Source organism: Ctenocephalides felis, unplaced genomic scaffold, assembly GCF_003426905.1.
Source record: "Ctenocephalides felis isolate EL2017-DRISC unplaced genomic scaffold, ASM342690v1 CF-g0.4_SCAFFOLD_01170, whole genome shotgun sequence".
Taxonomy (NCBI): domain Eukaryota; kingdom Metazoa; phylum Arthropoda; class Insecta; order Siphonaptera; family Pulicidae; genus Ctenocephalides; species Ctenocephalides felis.
Genome location: NW_020537324.1, coordinates 27,589,145 through 27,615,920, shown reverse-complemented (window position 1 = coordinate 27,615,920; position 26,776 = coordinate 27,589,145). Strand labels below are relative to the sequence as shown.

The following is a 26,776-nucleotide window of genomic DNA, read 5'->3' as shown; positions in this document are numbered from 1 at the left end:
ATTTGAGTTGTAGTGGCAGGTACAAAAGGTAAACAGTGACGCCTTAAAGCAGGAGTACGAAGGAAGAACATATTACTGTTATTCCAATACCAATTCCACCTGTTAGGTTAGATTTCATATTAAAAATAATTAATGTGCAAACTTTGTATATTATATATCAGCATACCTGTTATAGCTAATAAAAATTTTCCAGTTCCAGATATATGTTTAGTTTCTTCAGTAACATCTTTTATTTCTGAACTGATGTTCATATTATTTACGTAATGTAATCGAAAACTTTTGAAACGTCAAATTCCGAACATTTTCAAATATTGCGCTATGAATCATGTCATGATCATATTTTCGTAAGTGCAGTAGTGCAAACATATCAAATAATAACATTAAATCGATTGACACTGACTTTATTTTGGCGCCAAAAAGTAGTTCCAGCTATCTTAGTTTGTTTAATGTTATGTTATGTTTTGATACTATTTTGTATTTAATACATAATTTTATGCTTTTAATTAGTTAAGTGATTTTAGTTCATTAAAAGAAGCCAATACAAATAGTTAAATAGTTTTAAATTGTTACTTTTATAAATATTTAGCTCAAGTGGTAGGTAGTTATTATTTTCTCCAATAATTATAATAGTTTTATATTTAATTTGTGTACTGTTATTTGGTTGATTTTTATATTGTCAATTACAAAGTTACTTTTTTCTTAAATTTATTTGTATGTGCTAATTCAATTGAATTGCATTTTGTATTATCCATGAAGATGCCTTCACCCGAAAAATCGTCAAGCCAATCTAGTTCTGACAGTACAAGAGCCCCAAGAACACCTAAAAGTAATCAAGGTGAATCTTCTACAACTCAAAGAACACCCAGATCTTCACAAAGGTTGGCACAAGGACAGTCACACCAATCATCACCAGCACGAACTCCTTCACGTAGAACACAGCAATCACAAGATGGACCTCAAACTCCTTCTGGTGTTAGTAGAAGAGGAAGGACACCAGTAAAACCTGGTAAGCATTAGCCCAGAACTTCCATTAATCAATTATTATTCATTTTTCGAAGAAAGAACAAAAATTGATTTGTTTGTTTTTTCTGTTCTTAAGCTGAGAAGCAATAAAACTCAATTATATTTTTATAAATTTGTATTGTTAAATATGTTACTCTGCAGAGAAAACTTGTTAGTAAAATTGATTGATTTATCAATAAAAACTGAAGAATCTATATGAATATATTTATATTAGTACCTGGTCAATCTCAAGATTCTGTTGCTTCCACACCAATGAAATGGGGCCGCAATGCAAATTCAAATCGAAATGAAAATGTCACAGTTTCTGGATCAGACAGTGTTTCAATTCCTCCAACATCACCTGCTCAGCCTTTGGCTCCCACTAGTCCTTATGCTCATTTAAACTTAAGTGATATCGATTTGAGTTCTCCTTTGAATTATGGCACTCCCAGCTCAATGGGAAGTATCAGAACTCCCCGATCTGGAATTGCTGGAACACCTATCAGGCTCCGACCTGACATTCGTCTTGATAAAAGATTGCGACAAGTTCATGTTAATTCAGATCCAGTAAGTCATTAAAAGATTGTAATATATAAATAATTTCTAATTATTTTGAAATAAATTATAGCCAAGAACAGATCCTGCAGCACCTTCTGATCGAGATGAGTCTGAATCAGCAGGACCTCAGCTTGTGATTTGGGGAACAAATGTTGTTGTAAATGAATGTAAGAGGAAATTTAAAAGCTTTATTGAGCGGTATATTGATAACACTCCAGAATATGATGAGAGAAGTGAGGGAATGGATTTAAATGAACCTTTATACATGCAGAAACTTGAAGAGGTCATTATATAATTTGTCACTTCATACACACACACACACACACACATATATATATATAAATATATATATATATATATATAAATAAACATAATTTTCTTTTAGATAAAAACATTAGAAGAACCATTTTTGAATGTCAATTGTGCACATTTAGAAACTTTTGACGCTGCTTTATACAGACAATTATTATGCTATCCTCAAGAAGTAATTCCCACCTTGGATATGGCAATTAATGAAATGTTTTTTAATAAATATCCTGAGGCAGTATTAGATCACCAGATCCAAGTTCGACCATTTAATGCTGCCAAAACTAAAAATATGAGGGCACTAAATCCTGAAGGTTTATATATTATATGCATGAATTTTTTATGCAATATGAATGCTAATAATTATAAATACTTTCAGATATTGATCAATTGATTACTATATCTGGTATGGTTATTCGGTGCTCGAACATAATTCCTGAAATGCGTGAAGCATTCTTTAAGTGTATTGTATGCTCATTCACTAGTGCTGTAGAAATTGATAGAGGTCGTATTAATGAGCCTACATTGTGCTCTCACTGCAATACAAATCATTGTTTCCAATTAGTTCATAACAGATCTAACTTCACGGATAAGCAAATGATTAAGCTTCAAGAAAGTCCAGGTAGTTAAATGATTATTTTAAGAGTTTCAAAGTATGAGTTTTCATTTTTATTTGAGTTATCAATTATTCTCAGATGATATGCCAGCTGGCCAGACCCCACATACTGTAATATTATTTGCCCATAATGATTTGGTTGACATGGTACAACCTGGTGATCGAGTAACTGTAACTGGAATATATCGAGCCATCCCCACTCAAGCTAATCCTAGAATGAGAAATGTCAGGGCAGTTTATAAAACTCATGTTGATGTGGTTCACTTCCGTAAGATTGATAACAAGAGACTTTATGAAACTGAAGAAGGGTGTGTAAATTAATTGATTATCAACATTAAAATTGGATCATGATTAATCAAGTCTTTATGCTTTTAGAAAAGACCATGCTTTTCCTCCAGAACGTATAGAATTATTGAGGCTGCTCTCTCAAAAACCTGATGTATATGACCGGTTAGCCAGAGCTATTGCTCCCTCAATTTATGAAAATTTGGATATTAAAAAGGGAATTTTATTGCAACTTTTTGGAGGCACTAAGAAGACATTTACGACTTCTGGACGTGATCATTTTAGGTAATATTTCAACTCATTGTAATTTCAAAATCAAACCATTTAAAATCTTTAAATATTTGTCCTAAAGGTAAGTTGCCTGAATTTCCCGAAATGTGGAAATATACTTAATCGATAGAAATTGAGATTAAAAGTATTTGGATAGATATTTGGTTTCATCTGTTTATTTCAAATATAATCTATTCAATTGTCAATTATGTTTCAAACAACTTCTAATATGAATCTTGTGCAAAAAAGTGAACAATTTTTTTTTTCACTATTCTGCTATTTCAAAGAAACGGCTTGGCCGATCGACATGCAAAACTATAACAAGGGTCCTGTTTATAGAGTTTCCACATGGGCTTTTAAACATCTGAAATTGCTTCAGCGGTTTTTTGAAAATCAAATTATCAAATCATAAAAGTGACTTCTTATATATCATTTTTTAAACTCTAACAAATTTTTGAAATTCAATATTTAGTATGACCATAATTTCTATTGTCAAAAAAAAATCCATCAGATTAAAAAAAATTTTTTATCTACTTTTGTCTACCAAAAACTAATCAACGTGAAAAACCAGAATTTTGCAAACAGTTTTTGATTCATTACATCAAATGGGTTGTAAATTATAAAAATTGGTATAGCTGTTTAAAAGAAAACAGAAAACAAAAGATAAAAAAATGGGCTCACATACACACACACATACTTTTTCCAAATTCAGTCTAAATCGATTCAGGATGACTTGAAACGTCGAGAAAACAAAATTTTCGAGAAAACGATGTTTTTAAGGAAAACGTAAACTTCTTTGGGAAGTTAACTAGTAACACATTTCAATATATATTTTGTTATTGTTCATTAACTAGTCTTTCATTATTAATTTTAGAGCCGAAATAAATATTCTTTTATGTGGAGATCCAGGAACAAGCAAATCTCAGTTACTACAGGTAGCTATAATTATCTGTAACACCTACTTTCTGCAATAGGTAATGATTGTTTAACATTGTTTTTAGTATGTGTACAATCTAGTACCTCGAAGCCAGTATACATCAGGCAAAGGATCTTCAGCAGTGGGTCTGACAGCTTATGTTACAAAAGATCCTGAAACAAGACAATTAGTATTGCAAACGTAAATATGCATACTTCTTACTTATTTTAAGGTGCAAAATAATTAAAACAAAAATATTGCAGGGGGTCTTTGGTTCTTGCAGACAATGGAATTTGTTGCATAGATGAATTTGATAAAATGAATGATTCCACAAGAAGTGTTTTACATGAGGTATAAAAAAAAAAGAATTAATTTGGAGGCTTGAATTAATATGAATATGCTTTTTGCAGGTTATGGAGCAACAAACTCTGAGTATTGCAAAGGCTGGAATAATCTGCCAATTAAATGCCCGAACATCAATTCTAGCAGCTGCTAATCCTTGTGAATCTCAATGGAATAAAAATAAGACTATAATTGACAATGTACAATTACCACATACATTAATGTCTAGATTTGATTTGATATTTTTGATCTTGGATCCACAAGATGAATTATTTGATAGAAGATTAGCTACACATTTAGTTTCATTGTATTATGCAACTGGACAAGATGAAGAAGATGAATTATTTGTATGTTAAAATTATTTACCTTTCTTCATACATAATAACCTTTAATATAATTTATTGTTATGTTGAAAACCTAGGATATTAGTGTTCTACGAGATTATTTAGCTTATGCTCGTGAACATGTGCACCCAACTTTGAGTGAAGAGGCTCAACAGAAGTTGATACTGGCATATGTAGATATGCGCAAGGTAGGCGCAGGAAGAGGTCAAATATCTGCATATCCGAGACAATTGGAAAGTCTTATACGTTTAGCAGAAGCTCATGCCAAAGTAAGGCTCAGCCCAGTGGTTGAGCTAGTTGATGTTGAAGAAGCATGGAGGTGTGTACATAGATGTAACCAAATGAATTGAAAATGTATATCCATTTTTTTTTTTTCTAAATCATTTTCTCATTTAATAGGTTGCATCGTGAGGCCCTAAAACAATCTGCAACAGATCCTTTATCAGGTAAAATAGATGTAGGAATTTTGACAACTGGTTTAAGCAGTGCTGCTAGAAAGCATAAGGCAGACCTCATACAAGCAATAAAAGCAGCACTTAAATCTAAAGACAAGCAGCCAACAATAAATTATCAGAAACTCTTAATGGATATTAAAGAAGGCAGTCAAGTTGTAAGCATTCTATACTAGAATACATGTCAAATCGCATTTACTTTAATTTATTAAAATAAATAATAATTATGAAATACTATTTCAGATGGTAACTCGAGAGCAATTTGAAGACGCACTTAAAGAAATCCAAGATGAAGGCCTCATAGTTGTTATGGGAAAAAGCACAATTCGAATTTGTTGATTTGTTTTTTTTTGTATTTAATGCTAATTATTCGACAAATAAAGTTTTTCAATCAATATATATGTTATGTGACATTAGTTTGTAAAATGTTATCTCTTATCATCAGAGAGTCTTTGTGACACTGCTTTTCGTATTGGTCCTTCTTTTAAAATACTCATATCTAAAACATAGTAACAACTACATAAATATTTACATGCAAGCATAAATAAAAAATGCATATAAAAGAACCTCTAGTACGTGTCTGACCTATGGGTCGAGAACTGGTTCCATCGGGGTTTCTCATCTCTCCTTCTTGGATCATACGTCTGCGCTCCTCTATAGCTTGTGTGAGAGCAGCATTTTCAGCAGAATTTAGACCTGAGTTTAAATTTTGAAATTGACAATTGAATGTGTAAAATACAAGTTACTTATAATCAAAGTGTTATTCTCTTGGTAAAATAAAGAATTTAGACATTTTCATGTGATCAAGGTAAATAAAATCTTCCACAGTACTTTTTTTCTTAATTATTTATAGGTTTAAAGTTTGAAAGAACTACGTATAATACTTAATAGCATCTTATAAAATTCATTTTGCGTCGAACACTGATAAATTACTCAAAAATTCATATTTTCTTGCGTGTTTATAATTGAAACAAAAAATGTGTTGATTGTTGTTGAAGATATTAATATTTTTGATATTTTAGACTTATAATTAATTATTCACCTAATAATCGTGAATCCATTCCAATCCAGTCGCTCTGTACGACCTGATCAATCCGCCATCGTTTGCTTGGTTCCGGCTCCATCATATTAATAACGCATTTTTTCACTTGTTCACTTAAGGCATCTACTACACGAGCACGAAATTTCCAACGACGATTAATTTGTTGTTCATGTAATCGCTAAAATATAAAAAAAATCAATTAAATAAAATTGAATACACCTAAGTCTGTTTTTACACGGCAGATTGGTTCCAGAAGAAGCCGTGTAAAAAAAGACATTGATCTTATACAAAAATGGGTGATTTGTTTCTAATCTCTAAAACCTATTAAAATTAGTGAAAAACAAGAATTTTTAGGGTATTCCCCTAAATTAGTGCCATTCACATTTGCTTTGACCAGTAAAAATCGTTTGTACGCGCTAAAAGGGAATTCACTTAAATCTTTAAGCTAGTGTTCGCAAACTATCAGACTTTTTTCTTTCATAAATACTTTTTTGTGATATGAACATACTTCGCAAAAATTAAATTTGACAAAAAAATTTAAGTACATAAAATTTCAAATCGTGCTAAATGGAATAAAATCGTGTAAAAAAATTAAAAATATTCTATTTTCAAACCGTGTAAAAACAGACTTAGGTGTATATATATATATATATATATATATATATATATATATTAAATTTTTTGTGTTTATTTACTCATTCGCATCTTTAACTTCCCGGAGGGTAAGTTAATGTAATCGCAAAAAGATCGAAAATAATTTTTTTTATATATATCTTTACGTTTCAAAGATTTCTGAACATTTTGGCATAACTTAGAAAAAATGGATGTATGTGTGTATGCGTGCGGATACCAATTTTCGTCGACGATTTCAGGAACACGGTTCAACCGATTTCAATTATTCAAAAAACATTCGATTCGTATTGATAAGGAGACGTGCTGATTAGTTTTTGGCAAAGGCAGGTCTAGCCGATTCGGATGAGATTCAAGGCAAAAAGTGCGAAAAATGGTTGTTCAGTTTTTGAGATAACGGAGATTACTTGTATTGACGAAATGAACAACTGATGGTAAAATTTTTGTAAAGGCATGTCTAGCGACTCCGGAGATCCTAGAAAAAAAGTAAAAAATAATGACATTTAGGGGTCAAAAATGAACATTAGAATTAGACATATGTACATCGTATTGTCCGATATTTTATAAAGATTGTAAGTTCGAATTTTGTGTACATTTATATGGGTTCCGTACCAATGTTTACACGTTAAACGACTACGCGCTTTGATTTTTCGACTCCAAATATGCAGAGCGATTGCATAAAAAAATGATCAAAATTTTCAAAAAAAGTCTAAAAAATTAGAATATAAAAAAAAATCATATTTTTCAACAAAGTTAATTTTTTTCAAAAATTTTAAAATTTCTCAAATATCTAATTTTTTCATAATGGACGGCTCCTTATTATGTATATGGTCTCATGGTCTCTCAAACAACATACGCGCTTTAATCAGACCATACTAATAAACCAAAACAAAATTTCTTTATTAACAAACTTTATAAAATATCTGATGATAATTTGATGTGCATATGTCCAATAAACATATTTGACCGCGAAATGACATTTTATAAGTTATTTTTATTGAGAGTCCATAACCGCTGGACCTGCCTTCTCAAAAATTTAATCAGTTTTTCAATTTGTCAATACAAATAAAATGATTTTTGTATTGTTAAAATCGGACACTCCGTACTCTTAAAAAAAAGAGTTACCGTTTTTGGCTTTTTTGCCCCGTATCTTCGGAACGGCTAGACCTGCCTTCACCAAAAACTAATCAGGTCGTCTCCTTATTAATATGAATCAAATATTTTTTGAATTATTCAAATCGGTTGATCGGTGTTTCCGAAATCGTCGACGAAAATTTGTATCCGCACATACACACACATACAGACAAGAGACAAACACATACATACACACATACATCCATTTTGTCTAAGGTATGCCAAAATAAAACATCTGAAACGTAAAGATATATAAAAAATTTCATTTTCGATTTTTTGCGATTACCACAACTCACCCTACGGGATGTTAAAACAATGTTGCTCTTAATTGAGTAATACTTACTTTAATATTGGTGTCATCAAATGGCATTGCTTTATTGAGCATAATGTACAATACAACTCCGAGTGACCACAAATCTGCTATTTTTGGGTTGTACGGAGTACCTTTCAGAATTTCAGGGGCAGCATAAGACAATGATCCACAATACGTTTCGCTTAACAGAAGCCTCTTAGTCCGGAAGTCCATGACATATCGGGCGAATCCAAAATCCGCCACTTTTACATTAAAATTATTCGTTAGTAAAATATTTTCACATTTTAAATCTCTGTGAGCTATTTCCATCTCGTGCAGATATTGAATCGCCAATGCCACCTGTCTAACGATAAGTATATAAAATTAATAAATAAATAAATATATACATCACAAACGTATATAAACCATTTATATTTTTCATTTTTTATTTATTTCTATGTATTTCTATATATTTTCTATATCTAAGTCTGTAAATCAGAAGCGTCTCTGAATGAAAGATATTATTTACACGTTCGTGAAAAAAGAAAAATAGACTGCTATAGATAAAAAAAGATAATATATTTCATAATTATATATAAACAACCCATAGGCTATGTTATTGAACCACGAATAACTTGAATTTAATTAAAACAATTTTAATTTATTTTCAATAATGATTGATGCACCATGGTTGTAATATAAGTAAAGAATATTCCCACTATTTACAAGAAGAAAAATGCTAAAAAAGAAAACAAGTAAGAAAAATGAAGCAATAAGTTTGTATAATACCACAGATAATAAAATATCATTATCAAATCAGAGGTTTTTATAGATTTATTCGATGTTTATAGATATATTCATGTTTTAACTCTAAGGTAGACAAGATAAACATTCGAATTTTCTTGAGACTTCCCGAAGAGTAGTAATCGAAAATCTAAAGAATCTAAAATGAGTTTTTTGCATATATTCACGTTTCAAGATATTCTGATACCTTAGAAAAAGTTGATTTAGTATTCGTATATGGCAAAGTGGGGTCCAGCCGTATTGAAGATACAGTTTAAAAAATTCAATTAGAGACAGTTTTTAAGAAAACGGAGCGTCCGATTTGAATGATTCAGAAAATATTTTATTTATTTTTACAGACTGAGGAATTGATTTTTGTGAGGTCCAACGGTTTTAGAAAAGCAGAAACAAATATTTTAAAAACTTGCATTTTCTGTTCAAATATGATCTAATCGAATCATTAGTATTGAATCCTATACAAAGTATGGCTTTAGTCCAAATGAATTAAATAAGACTTTCTAATCGCGCACATATAATTTCTGACAATCACATTTATGATCATGCACATATAATTTCTTGTGAGCTTAATAAATATACATAGCCGTAGAATTAAAAATGTGAAAATAGAGATACTTAATTACACTCTTGTTGATAGATTATAGGACAATAAATACTTTCTATCGTTTTTACTATTTACAAAGAGATTATCTTTTGTTAGGAATATGCACCCATTTATAATAATTATAAATAATATTATAAACCACTGTGTAACGGTCAAAATACAAACTACGCAGCATTCTTCGTGAATCATACGTACAACATTGTCAGCTCGAAATATCCTTGACAAGACCAGCAAAAGTTTATAAAATTCCTTTCTAGACCACAAAACGCGCATAAAACAGTGACTAATCAAACAAGTCGTAAAATAATGTTATGTTGAAAAGGATTTCAAAGTCACATTGAAGCGAGCACAATGAAAAGCTTGCAATGACGCATTCCGGCACTCCCCTTTTATTTTTCTATAAAGTCAGTCGCAGTTTAGTTTTCTATAAAGAATAAGCTCAATAGTATTTTAGTTATCAATCGTAGTCGTATTTAAGTTAATCATATTCAGTTGTATTCTATATTGTTACTAAATTCGTAAGAATTGGTCTTGCGCGCGAAAATGAACTGCATATATATTGAAAGGTGCAAAAATTTTATGTATAAATATAGTAAAATTATGTTAAGACAATCATGCTTAATACGATTTCTTGCATAGTATGTCCTGCACATTGAAACTATTGTCCCTATCCCGCATAATACCCTTTCTCGCTTAATAGGCGTTCTGGAAAATCATCTTATAACCGTGTTTTAGTATATATATATATGATGGTAGATACGTCTTGAACATTCGCAAGGACTTGGTAATTAAAACAGTAAAATGAATTATAAAGAGCCGAAATTGTTCTTACCACAACATAATTGATGAACATTTGGACGCATAGTAAACAACTTGGCAGCATTCTCCGATAAATGTAATTAAATATACAGATTGCATAATAAAATTAAAATTAAACAAAAACAAATTGGACACATAAATGTAAATCATAAACAAAATGAACACAACAAGAAGACTCAGTAAGAAATGGTCAACCGCCTACAAGTGTAAATACAATACAAACACTGCTTTATATTTATTTTAACAGAACTATGCTAAAATTGTCCATTAAAATAAAATAATAAAAAACATTATATTTACCTCAACCATACCCGAGCTTGATTTTCAGCTACACTCCCATTCTTTAGAACAAACTCTAACAGGTCGCCATTCTCAGCAAATCGCATAAAAATATAATATTTGGCCCTTCTTTGGAAGATACTGTGTACGTGCACTACATGAGGATGATTCAGTTTGATCAAAATTTCCAACTCCCTTGGTAAAAACTTCTTAACAAAATCCTTCGGCGCTTTAGTAGTGTCAACTATTTTGCAAGCAAGTTGATATTTCTTATCGGATTCTGAGTCGGTTTTGAATTCGCCCAAATATACTTTTGCGTAGGAACCTTCGCCCAGTTTCTTAGTAAGTTTGTATCCCCTGTTGTGCAATGTCGTTTCTTCTGAAGGTGATGTTTTTATAATTTCAGTCATTTTGATTAAAATTCAGCTATACATTTTATATGTTGAATTTTTCATATTTAGATCGAGTATCGTAAGAATAATTTCACTGGAATTTGACATTTGCATTAAATTACTGTTGCTAGGTAATAATCAATTAACTTTGTTTTGGATTGTTTCGAGCCATATCAAATTTAGGTATAAGAAGAAATAAAACAAAATAATAGGATTTACATAATTAGAAAATATAAAATGTGAGTCAAAAAGTTGGTACCACAAATTCCATCATGTCTTTGTAACACATAGAATTAGAAAACAATAGTAGAAAAAAATGAAAGAAATGTCAGGAAATTCTTTGAATTAATTATAATTTTTTTCAAAGCCGCACGTCATACTGTTATTACTTAAATCAATTATTATAAAATATAAAATACTATGAGATTTAACAAGTAGGATAGATACAGCAAGCTAAAAGAGAATGACAAAGTAAAGATTAAATTTTAGGCATATAGACCCTTAAGAACTGAAAGAAAATAAAAAGATAATTTTTAGAGTAAAGTTAATTTATTTAAGAAACCCAAAACCATATTTTGAATGTAATCAATTATAATGTATTTAATTAAGAAACGAAGAATAAATTATTCACATCAAAACGATTAAAAAATGTAGTGATTAATATTTATAGAAAAATAGTTTAAAAACAATGGCTTAGTTATCTACATTTAACTTTACGATATATTACTTACTAGGTATATATTACTTACAACGCAGAAATAGGTATATCTAATAAATAGATTAACAGTTCGATGTATATTTCAGTTCACAAGAAGTAATTTGAGATGAGCTCTTATCTCAAATTAGCTCTTATTATTATACCAATACATATTTACACTAAATAAATTACATTAACTAATTTCAACAAACTTCAAATTATGATATATAGTAGGTATTATTAAATTACGAATAATAAAATATATGATATTTACAATGCTAAGTAAAAATTTAGGTGATAATGACTATAGTGTCATCCGTCATTTAAAACTATAATAAATTTGAATATAAATATAATATAGAACTTAAACTAGAATAAAATTAAAATTAATATTTAAAAAAAGTTTTATAGATAATAAAAACTTTTTAATTTCTACAAAACGCGCGCCGATCGAGCAATAATTTATGTTTAAAATTTTTATCCTAGTAAATTTCCTTAAATATCTATAACAACCGTTCATAGAACATACTCTCATAATATATCATAGATATATGGGACCAAAGATCACCAGCAGTCGAAGTCAATCAAGCGATCGACAACTAATAGCTGGTAAGCACAAAATATATACATAAAATATAATTATCTTAAGAAATAAATATTGTATTGTTATACATACACTTATAGATCAACAAAAAATTACCTTTTTGTTGATACAAAATATTTAATATCGTGCACATGATAATGTACGATAAATAAAACGGGAGAGCATTTGTACATTCATTGCTGATTTTCGTACAAGAAAATTGGCAAGAAAATACCGCGATAAAAAAAAAAACTTACAAACAGTATGGATGACAAAACTGATAAACGAGTCTTTGACTGCGTTCTGTTTTCTTCATAATGCCTTTTTTGTAATATTGTCTTATCGATCTGGATAATTTATCATAGTTCATAGCAGGCCTGTTTTTACGTTTTCCCCAAAGTCTGGCGACTCGGACCGAATCTTCTATTTTGAAGACTCCACGGCTTCTATCGATCCAGCGAATAGCCGATCCGTGAGTCTGAGGACCCGCTAGAAGTTCTTTTAAAAATTGCCAAAGGTGAATATGTGAACTACCTTGTCTTTGAGTACCGGTACCGTTTCCGTTGGTAGAAGGTGCAGGCGAGGGTGCAGACCTACCAGATAAGTTCGCTGTGTCCAAAACGTCGTCAGTATCACAGGGCATTGTTAGGGATGGAGGTTCCTCATCTTCGGCTGCGAATAATTATTAATTGAATATACAAATACGCAAACACCTATATATAATTTCATATGGAAAGCAAATTATTGTTTAACGGATAAATAGAGGAAAAAACTAGTTGGTATTGGTATTTTGCCTTGAGGCAAGTTACATGAACTTCCCGATATGTGTAAATAATCGACTTAATCAATAAAAACTAAATTAATTTATGAGTGATTAAAAGTATTCCGAGTGGATTCATTACGCATAATTACAAATGAATGAACACCAGGTACTATATCGTTATACCAAGTAAATCGTCTAATTTTAATTTTAACAAACGTCAAAAAATAAGGTGACCATACGTCCCGGAATGGCCGGGACAGTCCGGATTTTTCGCCTTGCGTCCCGGTTTTTTTCTAAAAGCAATATTTGTCCCCGATTTTTAAAAATGTTTTGATTGCCAATATTTTTTTCAATATATTTCAACTAGAAAATTTGATTTTAAAATGTGCATATAAATTTTTAGCTCACCAACACCCCCCCTTCCCCCGCTCTCTAACTCATTATAATCCATCCCGGATTTCATGCAAAAAAAATATGGTCATCTTACAAAAAAAAAACTAATCATGTTCTCAAACTTTGATGATTTTTTGAAATTAAACTACTTGTCGTAATACCTTAATATTTCAGTAAGTTCTATAAGACCATGATATATATCGCAAAAAAAAGTTCCATAAAAATCGGTTAAATTTTTTTTTCAAAGTTAATTACAAGAAAACGGCTCGGTAGATGTTCACCTAAAACTAATCAGTCTCATTCCCAACTAATATCTGTCGAACAGTTTTTGATTTTTTTTAAAATCCATTCGGTATAGTATGAGCTTAAATGTGGACGAAAATTTTTTCACTTTTCTGCGATTTACAAAGAAGCGGCTTGGCTGATCCTAGCGCAAATTTGGTAAACGCTAATTCTCATCGAGATACATAGAATGGCTTTTAAATTTTTGAAATCAATCCAGCCGTTTTTGAGTAAACGTCAATTTACGGCAAAAAATCTATTCACATACACAGTATGTGAGCTAGCCCTAGGCACACACACCCATTACTTTTTCCAAGTTTAGTCTCATTCGATTCAGAATGGCTTGAAACGTCGAGAAAACATGAAATTAGCGAACCGGATTTTTGATGAATACATAAACTTCTCCTTCGGGAAGTTAACTAGTGGTGCATGGCATCGTGTGATCAATGATTAATAACAATTGTTTTAAATGAAATATATAGTAACTATCAGTAACAAAACACTTGAAAATGTTTACGTTAAGAAGAGTTGTTGCTGAATAAATCCAACTGAGGATATATTTCTTTTCATTTTCATTTCGATTTTTTGCGATTACTATAACTTAGCCTACGGAAAGTTAATGTATTAAACAAGTTCTAATTAAATGTGATTTTTAAATATATTAATAATGTTCGAAAACAGATCAAATGCCCATTCCCATTTTAGCAAATAAGTCTTAAAACTCTACCGTTATGTTAGCAAAAGTTTATTTTGTGTGGTTAGTAAAATACTGTAATTATAAATATTTGCAAACTAATTATTCATCTTCTAATATGGTATACATCAAGTGTTTCACACTCATTATAAATGTTAGCCGCGCGTCGTAGTAAAAGTAGGTTGAAGAAAGCATCGTACACGCGTGCATCGCATCACGATGCTAATAAAAAAAAATATATGAGCAAAACTTCAGGATCGATTGATATTTTATTCGTTTTAGTCGTTTTAGATTGTCATTAAAATTGTTTTCTCTGGAATAATTAAAATTATATTGCAAAGAATTCATGTTGATATGTGCGACTAACTAACATTGTTGATAGAAAACTGAAACATTTTTTTACCAATCTACATAAATAAAATTTCAATAAAAAACAGAGATTGAAAAATATAAATTTCAAGATTGATTAATATTTTTAACGTTTCAGTCGTTTTAGTTTCACATTAACTTCTTTTCCTCTGGAGTAATTAATATTATATTACAAAGAATTCACAGACATTGCTGGTAGTAATTACCCAAATATTTATTGAAAATTTATAACATAAACATATGGATGTAAGTGTGTGCGTGTTTATTATGTATATATGTGCGGATACTAATTTTTCGTCGACACACAATTTCGTGAGAACAGAGTAAATTGATTTGATTTGATTTGATTTTTTTTATTGTTATTCATATTTAAATTACAATCTGTCTTATAATTAAAAGACATTTAGTAATTAATCTGAGACCTAATAAAGGTATAATGTTTTTAGAGAACCACCCATTCGTACTTTTTCTAATTTATGAAAATATATACTAAATTTGATGATAATGGAAATAAACAGATAATTAATAATAGCATAAAGTATAAATATTAATAATAAATAATATTATTAATAAAATAACAATAATAGTAAACAATAAATTGATTTGAATGATTCAAAAAGTATTCGATTCCCATTGATAGGAAGACGTGCTAGTTAGGTTTTGGCAGAGACAGGTTTAGCCTTTTTGAAGGAACGGTGCAAATAGTGCAAAAATAGCAATTCAGTTTTTGAAAGGACAGAATGTCTGATTTGAATGATAAGAAAAACATTTTACTTGTATTGACAGAATAAAAACTGATTAAAATTTTCCGAAGGCAGGTCCAGCGGTTTCGGAGATCAGATTAATAATAAGTATGATTATTAACTTTAAAATCGAAAATGAAAATTTTTATATATCTTTACGTTTTAAAACCTTCTGAACATTTTGGCTTACCTTAGAAAAAATGGATGTATGTGTGTGTGTGCGTGTACGTGTGTGTGCGGATACAAATTTTCGTAAACGATTTCGGGAACACGGATGAAGCGCTTTGAATAATTCAAAAAACATTCGATTTGTATTGATAAGGAGACGTGCTGATTAGTTTTTGGCAAAGGCAGGTCTAGCAGTTCCGAAGATATGGGGCAAAAAGAGCCAAAAACTTAACTCAGTTTTTAAGAGAACGGAGCGTCCGATTTGAATAATTCAAAAACTTGTATTAACAAGATGAAAAACTGATCAAATTTTCATGAAGGCAGGTCTAGCGGTTTCGGAGATCTAGTAAAAGTAAAAAAAATGCCATTTGGCGGTCAAAAATGATTATTAGACATATGCGCATTAAATTATCATATATTTTATAGAGATTTTAATAATAAGTATAAATTTTGTTTACATTTTTCTATGGGTTCCATACCAATGTTTATCCGTTAGACGGCGACGCGGCGCTTACGCGCTTTGATATTTCATCTCTATGCAGTTAAAGCAGTACGATTGCTTTGAAACTTCCAAAATATTTCAAATAATTTTTTTTTTTTTCAAAAAGTCTTTTTCCAAAAAAGTAAATTTTTGTTAAAAATTTATAGTTCCTCAGAAATCTAATTTTTTCAGAGTATTTTTTGTTTCAAAAATGTTAATTTTTTTTTTTTAAAAATAATTTTTTGGTACTGGAATTACCAGCAATTTGTCTTAAGGTACGATGCCATGCGCCCCACTTGTTTTTTTTTACATTCTTAGGGGTTCTGTATCAAGATTTGTAAGTTCAACCATTAGACTGCAACGCGGCGCTTTAATATTCCGTCTCAAACGGTTTGAAAAAATTCAAAATTTTCAAAATTATCAAAAAAATCAAAATTTTACGTCACGAGATGTTTCACTAGTTATGTTATGAACTACTCGATATTTCGCATTGTGTTGATCTTTTGAAATTTCCCTAAAAATATTCAATATATAAACCCATATAACACCGTTGATTTAATTTATAAGAAATTTAACAATCTATGTTTAAAAAAAATAATTAAAAAAAAGTTTATCTCACCTTCAGATCCGCACTGCAAACATTGTTCCAATCTGGCTGCTTTCCATATCTCAAGTTGGGCATACAGTATACTACCCGACTACGAAAACAATTTTCTTATCGTTATTAACTTGTTTACAATCAATCTTGTATATGACATATGGTATAGGTCAGATATGTTTTATCTCCTCAAATTATTTCTACAAAAACTAATTTAACGCCAACGCCAAAATTTAAAAAATTCAAACCTCGATTTGAATCGAAAACCAGAACAGAGCTTAAGATTCAATTCTTATGAGGTTATATAAATTTTATTAAATAATATTAAATCAATTTTGGATTTGAGAGAAATATCTAAATGTGACATCTAAACTTGCCGAAACGTAACATGAATTATATTATTTCTCATAGTCAAAGTTGATAAATATAACTATTAAAATAATTATTAAGAAATTAAAATGACTCAATTAAAAATTTAATATTAAGTTAAATCTATCAATAAAATCTATGTATGTATGAAATTAAAAAAAAAATGTATCTGTTTACAAAATATAGAATCAAGTAAATCGCAGATGTAAACTTAAGCATATCTTTATTTATTTAATTTAAACTTTCGCTTTAAAATCTATTTACAAATTAGATTGAATTAAAAACAATATCATAAAATTCAAAGACTAACCTGAGGTTCTCTGGCTACGAATACGTGTTCTGGCAACTGAGTTAGAGCAGATCCATCCTCATTGAAATTTGATTCACAAGGAGCAGAAAGGGAAAATTGCGCTGCAGTCCATTTTAACCACGAACGAGATTGCTCCACGCTCCAAGCACATGGATCTTTTTGTTAAAAATCGATGCAAATATTAGAAATCTCGCAAATTTGTAACCAAATGCTAAATAAATTTCATTTATTTGGATCCTAATTTACCTGGAGAAATATTGAGCAGAGAGCAAGTGGCCATGACATCCTTCTTAACCTGCTCCAAAGCCATTGACAAAACTGGGCGTAAATCTTCCTCAACGTCTAATTGTTCCAATCCATCAAAATCGAGATCCATGTGCAAAAAATCCATGTTTCCATCTAATTCTTCTTGTGCAATTTCGTCACGATCTTGTTTGCCTGTCGAAGGCCACAACGCTTCCAACGACAGTGGGCGCAAATTCAATCTTGAAAACAAATACTCTTGATTTTGAAAAGTTTTTTAAAATTGTCGTTAAGATCACAAATGGGAAAAAACTATGATCAAACAAATTATAAAAATGTTATTAAATTTTCGTTCGATTCTTTTACTCACTATTAAAGAACAAACTCCAAATTTATTTACAAAAAATAATTTTAAAAATAATGATCACAAAAAATCGTCTTCTTTACGTGGATGTTGCAGAACAACATTTGCACAGCAAGTCCCATGATTAGCGATATAAAAGCAATTGTTCGATGACGTCATCGATTCGGAAATGATTTGATTTTTTAAACATAGTAAACTGGGAAGTCCTCAGCTGATTTGATTAAGAAAAAACTTCCTTAATGTGATTTCAATCTTGCATATTCACATCATCGATTTATCGATACATCTATAAAACCAGCATAAATACCTTCGTTGGAAAGATGTATCTTCAAGTGCTCCTCGTAGCGTCTTATGATCTCGTGCGTCGTATGCATTTGACTCCATTTTTACAAGAGAAAGATCAGGAGACATGGTGGCTGAGTTCGCAGGCGAAGAACAAGCTGGTGAAGCAGGTGCACTGGAGCAGGAACTCAAAGGCGAGGGTGGAAGTAAGGGCGGCGACATAACCGAAGCCGATTCGGTATTTGTGGGCGCATAACGTAGAATTGTAACCGGCACAAATTCGTTGTCACCGTACTCCGAACGCGGCGGTGTGTCGAACTCGTAGCCGCTTTATTTGGGAAGATAGAATTTTTTTTATTACAAGTTAAAATTGTAAATTAACTATTTTATAGATTTATTCCCTATGCAGCATTCGCCAGCAATGACTGTGGGACCGTCGTCACTACGATCATGCCAGCAAAAATGACGTCACAGCATCAACGCATTTTGAGAATTTTATAATGATCACATATATTTTAGGTAAAAACTAAAAAGTAATAATAATTATTACTCATATTATATTTAATCTATACAAACGCTATATTCGATTTATTTTCGTGTATTTACACTAAAATTATTCTTTAATGCTCAAAGTATATCACTGCTGGCTGATCGTGGGCTGCCCACTGTCGGCCAGCAGTCACTACAGGCCGTTAAAAAATCGCTCTTAGGGTTGTGTTTTAAATTTAGCACAATTATTAGTTTACATTTTTAAAGTTGAAATAAGAGAAAATATATAGGTAAAATTCCTAGAAAATACGGCACGCGTTAGGCATTTAATGCATAGGCATTTCAGAAGGCATCGTCAGGTTTTCAATTACTAACTTCCCGAAGGACAAGTTAGTTTTCGCGAAAAAATCCGATTTTCTAATTTTAAATTTTTGTGACGATTTTTGATCTTGCATCCACGTTTCCTCAAAAACGTCTGAACCGATTTCAAAACACATTCAATACAGTTCGATAAAGACTAGCGTTTGTCACTTTCGTGCGACGATCGGTCAAGCCGTTTCTTTGTAATTACCAGAAAAGTATAAAAATTTTCGTCCATAATTTGGAATCGATTTTAAAAATTCAAAAACTGCTCGAAAGATATTGGTTGGGAATCGCGTTTATTAGTTTTTGGGAAAGATCGACCGGACCATTTCTTCTTTAAATTAAATGTTGAAGCATATTAAAAATTCATGAACTGTTCGAAACATATTAGTTGAGAATCTCGTTCGATGATACTCTGTTTAACGATAGATTAAATAAATTAAATAGATTAAAATTCTTAAATAATATACTAACATATTAAATTTAAAACTGAATTAAAAACCTATACCAGATATAAACAAGATTGACCTTATTATTAGGTAAATATGACTAATACTTAATTTCTTATATAAATTTTAAAATAAAGTAATATGAAATAGATAAGTATAGGCATAAGTGTATAAAGCAATCCATAATCTCTTATACCAGGCACCCCTGCCTGTCTGAGATGAAATGTATATATTGCAAAATAAATAATAGTAAAAAAAATTGTAAGCCTACAATAAGTTACCTAATGATAAAAAAATCATCAGATTGAAATTTTGCTGCAAACTTGAGCGATTCTAAACAGAATCTATGCTATGTTCGAAAGACATCAAACTATATAGATCATTTTTTAGTGAAAACGAAAATGTTATTTTCAAAATAAACCGTTGAATATTTTGTCTATGTAACTGATCAATTATTCAATTATTATTGATTAAGTGGATTATGTATACGCTTAGGGAAGTTCATGCAACTTGCCTTAAGGCAAAATCCGACTTACAACTAGTTTTTGTCATCAATTGATTAGCATAAATCTAATCTGCTCATGAAATAGTTGGACTATATTTCGGCCCAAGTCATTTAACGTTTTTTGTTTGAATCAAGCCTAGAGTTTTCGCAAACCCTAATTTCCCCGAAATTTACGCTTGGTCTAGAAAAACGTGGTCATAGGAATTAAATAAAATATAATTAAACTAGTGGTGAATGGCATCGTGCCTTAAGGCAAATTGCTGGATCTTTCTGTATCGTAATAAAATATTCAAGAAATTTTAAATGTTTTCAAACAGATTGTTTTTTCAAATACTGTAACTTATATATATTTACAGAAATTTAAATAAATAAAACTTAATCTATCGAATTCAAAATGGACATTGTCTAATATTTATAAGAATTATATATATTGAACTGCAAAGTTAAAATTATTTATTTGAAGTACATATAAAGATAAGCTTTAGAACTTTAGCTAAAAAAATAAAAATTCGATTTATTTTTGATATAAATTTTTTTTGGAAATTATTTTTTTTCAGAAACAATCGTTTCGTCACAGCAGAAAGTTTTTTGAATCCTTCAAACCGGATACTTATTTTTCTCAAAAACCATTTATAGCACATTTAGCTCGGTGTCTACAAAACGGCTGGGACCTGCTTTTGCCTAAAACTTATCACAACTTCTCGGCATTACGAATTGAATGATTTTTAGATCATTCAAATTGGATGCTCGGTTCTCTCCAAAACTCGACTTCTATTTTCTTCAGCCTTTGCACCGTATCTCCGAAACGGCACATCTCCCTATCAATAGGAATCGAATGCTTTTTGAACCATTCAAATCGGTTGTTTCGTGCGCCCGAAAACGTGGACGAAATATTGTATCCATACATACATACACACACACTGAGGTATGCCAAAATATTCAGAAACCTTCAAAACGAGAAGAAATGTAAAAAATTTCAATTTCGAATTTTGGACGATTACAATAACTTACCCTACGGGAAATTAATATTTATTGATGCATATTATGTTAAAAAAGTTGGTTTGGAAAGCAAATATGCTAAGAAATACCACTTACTACAACATTTCAACGATATTCCACAATCTCTATTCCATTAAAAATTGTAGTTAATTAAATGAAATTGAGCTGACAAGTTGTAATAAAATGAAACAATATAATGATAATAGATACAATTACGACAAATTAAAGAATTCAATCTATTCAAACCCTAAAATAAAATAAGTTTAATAAGTCTTTTACTACTATCTACCTGTTTAAAATAAGTTTAATAAGTCTTTTACTACTAGCTACCTGTAAACATCATTCTCGATCTTCTTGACATCGGCGGCCGTAGCGTTTGCTGCTGTAGCGCTATCGTAGAATTCGCGATTGAATTGCGGTTGCCGAAAGCGCGGCGAGCAAGGCACCTCTCCGTCCGCGTATTCTTCGCTGGGCAGGAGCGAAAGATCGAAACTTGCCGCAAAAGAATGGTAATCGGGCGATTCGTTGCCGCATGGTACTGTTTGAGCCTGAAAATAAAATAAAATCATGGTTAAAATTGATATTAATGAACATCAATCACATGATGCGAAGAATATAATCCAGTATAATCGTTATGTTTGAACTACTGACTATACTGAACAAATGATAAGGAGTTAACAGCTATATATGTAGTATTTTGGGTAGTGAATAAACTGTTAAAAAATAATTAATAATAATTAAAATTAAATAAATAAATTATTAAAAAGTTGTTCAAGCGTGAATCAAATTATATTTTTTTTATATATATTTTATTTGGCCTCGCTTACTCTGAGCATTTAGCCACCTACAACATTTTTATTTATTTACGTTCTAATTTTTTATATCAATTTCAATCTATTTATGTATCCTATTCTACATTCTTCTTAATTTTTCTTCTTATTTTCTTCAATTCTTGCTCTTTCAGCTTCTTTCAATTTATTTTCTTTATTCTTCTTTCAAGCTCCAATATTTCTCTTCTTACTCCTAATTCAATTCAACTATTCGAATTCTGTTATTCCTAATTTTCTTATTTTTTATTAAACTTCTATTTAACAAATACAATTTTCATTTGATTTCATATTAACTACACATATTATTTTCATAAATTCTAAGTCATTGACAGAATTTGATCCGAGGATCCCTGTCGTGTGAATCGAACACGATACCAAAGAGCTATGCTCGCCACAAATTATTTATTATAATGCACTATATATTATTACTATTATTTTTAATACTTCAAAATCAGAAATTTAATTAATAACTTAGACAGTTCAGATATTTAATTAATAACTGTAAATTTAGACTACTCATCAGCGCCAAAATACAAAAATAACTATATGTGCGTGGCATCGTGCTTTAAGATAAATACCTGGAACTTTCCTTACAGTAATTTAAAACTTTTAAAAGCTCAGAAATTTAATTTTAAAATTAGAAAAATCAATTAGTTTTTTTTTGCGATTTTTAAATTTTATTGAACATTGAAATTTTTTTATGCAATAGCCTCCTTTGAAAATAAAAATATTTTTTGAAAATTTGCAAATTTTTTGAAAATAATTTTTCTTAACCACTAAGTGCTTATGGCCGTGCTGAGTTCGTTCGCGCAAAACTGGCAAATTTGCACACAAACAAACTCATTTTGTTTATAAGAATTTTTAAACTTGTTGGACAATCGGATCGCCAAAAAGATTTATAAAATTTTATATTATATTTTTACTATGTATATTGATGTAAAAAAATATAATTTCAATACATCAAATTTAATAATACATCAAGGCGTTTTTCGGGTATGTGACTTGATTTCTTAATTTGTTACTATAAACTGAACCATACAAAAAAATTTTTGTATTTATCTCATAGTATTAACATTCTAAAAACATTGCAATAATAAAAAAATGTAACGATATTTTGCCTGTAAATTTTTAAAAAATATGAGCATTAAGTGGTTAATTTTGAAATTTACCCAATAGATTTTCGACCAGAAAATGGCATTTTTTTTACTTTTTTTGGTTTTCCGGAAAAACTAGACCTGCCATTGCAAAAATTTAACCAACTCTTCATTAAATCACTACCAGTGGAATGTTTCTTTGAATCATTCAAATCGGATACTCCGTTCTCTTACAAACTTTATTTCTATTAATTCTTGACTAACTTTTAATTAAAAAAATGGTAATTCTGATATTGAAATAATGGAGCGTCCGATTTGAATTATTAAAAAAACATTTTATTTGTATTGACAAAATAAAGAATTTATAAAATTTTTGGGAAGGCAAGCCCAACAGTTTTGGAGATACAATAAAAAAAGTAGAAAAAATGCCATTTGGCTATCAAAATTATCATTAGACATCAAATTATCATATATTTTATAAAAATATTATATATTTATAAAATAATATATTATATATATAAAAATAATATATATTTTATAGTTATATGTTATAGGTTTTTATAATAAGTAAAAATTTTGTCTACATTTCTATTAGGATTGGTTCTGCACCAATGTCTATATTATCCTGTAGTTTATCCTCAAGTCTGTAAAACACCCAATTAGCGCGATTGCTTTAAAAAAAATGTTAAAAATTTTCAAAAAAAATCAGCTTATAAGAAAACTCAAATTTTTCAAAAAAGTCAAACATTACAAAAACTTCAAAATTCTCAATAATCTAATTTTTTTCAAGGTTGATTTTTTTTAATTTTAATTACGGTACGGTATGTTCCAGCAATTTACTTTAAGACACGATGCCATAGCACCACTAGTTTTTGGTATTTTTTGAAGTCCTCACAATTACGATGGGTGTAAATTTCTCAGTTACCTGTAACTATGTGCTTTACTCTTGCAAAATTCACAAATTTTTCGAAAACCCCTGCATCCGCATCATGTTAATTAAAGATGATGATTTACCTGTATTACGACATAACAGCTGGAGTGTATTGCGCTATTTAAAACTTACGCAGAGAATAAATAGATATATGGAATATATTAAACATGTACTTATTATATACTATCAGTCGGATCGTGATCATACGCTGGTTTTTCCAGGATTCCATTGTTTAGCAAGCAGTGCCGCAATTACTACGCTAGTAGCAACGACCAGGGACATTCATTAAATCGGAAGAAGTCAACTTATGTAAGTGAATAGCGAAAGTTTTACGAAATTGAACGTAACTCAGGCAACATGAGTCACAAATTTATACGTCGATTGCAAACTAATATGATGTTGAAACATTTAGCATATATGAACAAATCTTTTCCTAACTAATATTTTTCTTTACTACTTTTTATTTAAAAGTATTTCATGGTAAACTTTTTAAAATAGCGAGCATAGTAGCGTGTTCGACTCGCTATCTGATCAATTTGACTTAAAATTTGAGAAAAACTAGTGTGGTGCATGGCTTCGTGCCTTAAGGCAAATTGCTGGAACTTCCCGTGCCGTAATTAAATTCTTGGTACGAAACTCCAAAAAAAAATTACACAAAATGTGTACACATTATTAAAATCTCTATAAAATATCGGAAAATTTGATGTACATATGTTCAATAAACATTTTTGACCGCCAAATGACATTTTTTTAAAATTATTTTCATTTATAGTCCATAACCGCTACACCTGCCTTCCCAAAAATTTAATCAGTTCTTCATCTTGTCAATACAAGTAAAATGTTTTTTGAATTATTAAAATCGGATGCTCCGTTCTCTCAAAAACTGAGTTACTGTTTTTGGCACCTTTTGCCCCGTATCTTCGGAACGGCTAGACCTTCGGCCTTCGCCAAAAGTTAATCAGCACGTCTCATTATCAATACGAATCGAATGTTTTCTTAACTATTCAAATCGGTAATCGGTGTTCTCGAAATCGAAAATAGTATTGGATTGTTAAGTAGAATTTGAATAAAATTTTGAGTAAATAAATGAACAATGTTGTAGGTGGTTAAATGCTCAATTATTAAAATTAATAAGTATTTGTAAAGCATACAAATCATTTGCTATTTAAATTAAAAGGCTTTGGTTGTGTAGTGGCATTTTACCTAAAGGCAAACTTCCCCAAATGTGGTAATAATATACTTAATCAATAAGAATTAATGAGTTCATTTTGAAACTAGTTCATAAAACACTATTCTTACTTTTTCTTTACCTGTATAATATTTTATTGAATTCCATCCGTTTTAGTTTAAGACGTATGTGATATATGCTTATGCCAACAAAGATTAAAATTAAAATTAAAGCAGAGGCCAGGTTATATTCAAATAATAATCTAAATTTTTGTATATCGGTAACTAGAGCATTCTTAATCCATCATTTTTTATTTCATGAACATTATACGATCCTCTCAATATGCCTTTAAAAAAATGAATGAATGAGTGTAAAAAAATAAATCAGCCGATGTGAATCCCGAATTCTCACCAAATTTATACTAACGACATGGAAAAATAAAATATTAATCATATTGACAATTTGATCTGAAATTGATTTAAAAAAAATCGATGATTTTATTGATTCTTGGTATAGCGATGGAGTACCCTGGCCTTAATGAACAAATAAAAACATAGTACTACGGAAAGTGATTCAATTATAAAAATTTAGTGAAATTTTAATTATTAGGCCGCGCTTTTATAAAATACATACTCCAAATTGTATTAGGCACGTGTTCGATTTTTAATAATGGGTAATAAAAAAATAGCATAGAAGTAGTTCTCACATTATGAAGCCACACTGGAATTAATATATTGATTTATTATTGATTAAGATGATTATTTACACTTGTCGGGAAGTTCATGCAATTACCTTAAGGCAAAATGCCACTTCAAGTAGTTTGTATTTAGAATTGATATTTACATTAGTCTAATTTTAATTTCTATATAATAGTATATGAAATAATACACCCTTTCACAATAATGGGGACAATAGTTCCTCTTCATAAAAAACTTACTAATATTATAAGAAACTTATTTGTATATTATTAGCCTAAGGAAGCAATTGCATGTAATTATAAAAACAGCTACAAAGAATTTTTAAGAAAACATGGAATTAAAGATTATAATATTAATGTGGATGAATCAAAAATTTACGAAATAAACCAATTAGTAAGATATATATTAACTTACTAAGTTCTTTTCAATTACAAATATTTGATATTTATTTGGAACAGTTGATACTGATAAGTCGATATTGGTATTTCCTTTGGTGTTTATCGCACCAAAAGGAACCTGTTTTCTGATTTATAATACTGTGATAACCAGATATTTACTTATGCAGAATATAAATTATTAAGCGTGTCGCTTAAAATTTATGACAGAGATATATATTGTTGGATTGGAATTTGGGATGACTAAATTTTTATATTTCACACGACAAGAATGTCAATTTAGCGATACCACCTTTTACAATGTTTAACAAAAATCTTTCTTATTCATTATCTTATAATAATAGATAAATTCATAAATAATAAATCCATGTGAACGAGCAAGGCATTATAAATACCAATAAGTTATTTTAATAAAAGTAGCTATAAAAAATA

At 30.0% G+C, this 26,776-nt stretch overlaps 3 protein-coding genes across 3 annotated transcripts; 1 reads left to right on the top strand and 2 right to left on the bottom strand.

Moving 5' to 3' along the window:
- The first annotated feature begins 513 nt into the window (after nt 1-513).
- Nucleotides 514-5,467, top strand: LOC113366328 (DNA replication licensing factor MCM4-like). Its single transcript, XM_026607917.1, has 15 exons — nt 514-591; nt 756-1,006; nt 1,238-1,569; nt 1,631-1,843; nt 1,946-2,180; nt 2,246-2,488; nt 2,562-2,790; nt 2,858-3,052; nt 3,912-3,972; nt 4,039-4,154; nt 4,217-4,304; nt 4,364-4,642; nt 4,717-4,958; nt 5,039-5,249; nt 5,335-5,467. The coding sequence occupies exons 2-15, from the start codon at nt 757-759 to the stop codon at nt 5,428-5,430; spliced, it is 2,790 nt and encodes a 929-aa protein (XP_026463702.1). The 5' UTR covers nt 514-591; nt 756; the 3' UTR covers nt 5,431-5,467.
- Nucleotides 5,468-5,495: 28 nt separating this feature from the next.
- LOC113366329 (testis-specific serine/threonine-protein kinase 1-like) lies at nt 5,496-11,102 on the bottom strand. Its single transcript, XM_026607918.1, has 5 exons — nt 10,714-11,102; nt 8,241-8,553; nt 6,134-6,311; nt 5,659-5,787; nt 5,496-5,590 (listed from the first exon to the last, which is right to left on the bottom strand). The coding sequence occupies exons 1-5, from the start codon at nt 11,100-11,102 to the stop codon at nt 5,520-5,522; spliced, it is 1,080 nt and encodes a 359-aa protein (XP_026463703.1). The 3' UTR covers nt 5,496-5,519.
- Nucleotides 11,103-12,617: 1,515 nt separating this feature from the next.
- On the bottom strand, nt 12,618-18,552 carry LOC113367016 (DNA-binding protein D-ETS-4-like). Its single transcript, XM_026608647.1, has 5 exons — nt 18,449-18,552; nt 17,781-18,019; nt 17,535-17,689; nt 16,877-16,955; nt 12,618-13,036 (listed from the first exon to the last, which is right to left on the bottom strand). Exons 1-5 carry the CDS (start codon nt 18,550-18,552, stop codon nt 12,618-12,620), a joined length of 996 nt encoding a protein of 331 aa, XP_026464432.1.
- Nucleotides 18,553-26,776: the final 8,224 nt, after the last annotated feature.

Excerpts from the sequence above, each read along its gene's own strand:
- LOC113366328 (XM_026607917.1), top strand. The coding sequence starts at position 757 with ATGCCTTCACCCGAAAAATCGTCAAGCCAATCTAGTTCTGACAGTACA. Across the intron at positions 4,155-4,216 it reads AGACAATTAGTATTGCAAAC|GGGGTCTTTGGTTCTTGCAG; the intron begins GTAAATATGCAT and ends AAAATATTGCAG. Across the intron at positions 4,643-4,716 it reads ATGAAGAAGATGAATTATTT|GATATTAGTGTTCTACGAGA; the intron begins GTATGTTAAAAT and ends TTGAAAACCTAG.
- LOC113366329 (XM_026607918.1), bottom strand. The coding sequence starts at position 11,102 with ATGACTGAAATTATAAAAACATCACCTTCAGAAGAAACGACATTGCAC. Across the intron at positions 5,788-6,133 it reads AATGGATTCACGATTATTAG|GTCTAAATTCTGCTGAAAAT; the intron begins GTGAATAATTAA and ends ATTTAAACTCAG. Across the intron at positions 5,591-5,658 it reads AGGTCAGACACGTACTAGAG|ATATGAGTATTTTAAAAGAA; the intron begins GTTCTTTTATAT and ends ACTATGTTTTAG.
- LOC113367016 (XM_026608647.1), bottom strand. The coding sequence starts at position 18,552 with ATGTCTCCTGATCTTTCTCTTGTAAAAATGGAGTCAAATGCATACGAC. Across the intron at positions 16,956-17,534 it reads TCGTAGCCAGAGAACCTCAG|TCGGGTAGTATACTGTATGC; the intron begins GTTAGTCTTTGA and ends TTGTTTTCGTAG. Across the intron at positions 13,037-16,876 it reads TTTGCAGTGCGGATCTGAAG|CCGAAGATGAGGAACCTCCA; the intron begins GTGAGATAAACT and ends AATTATTCGCAG.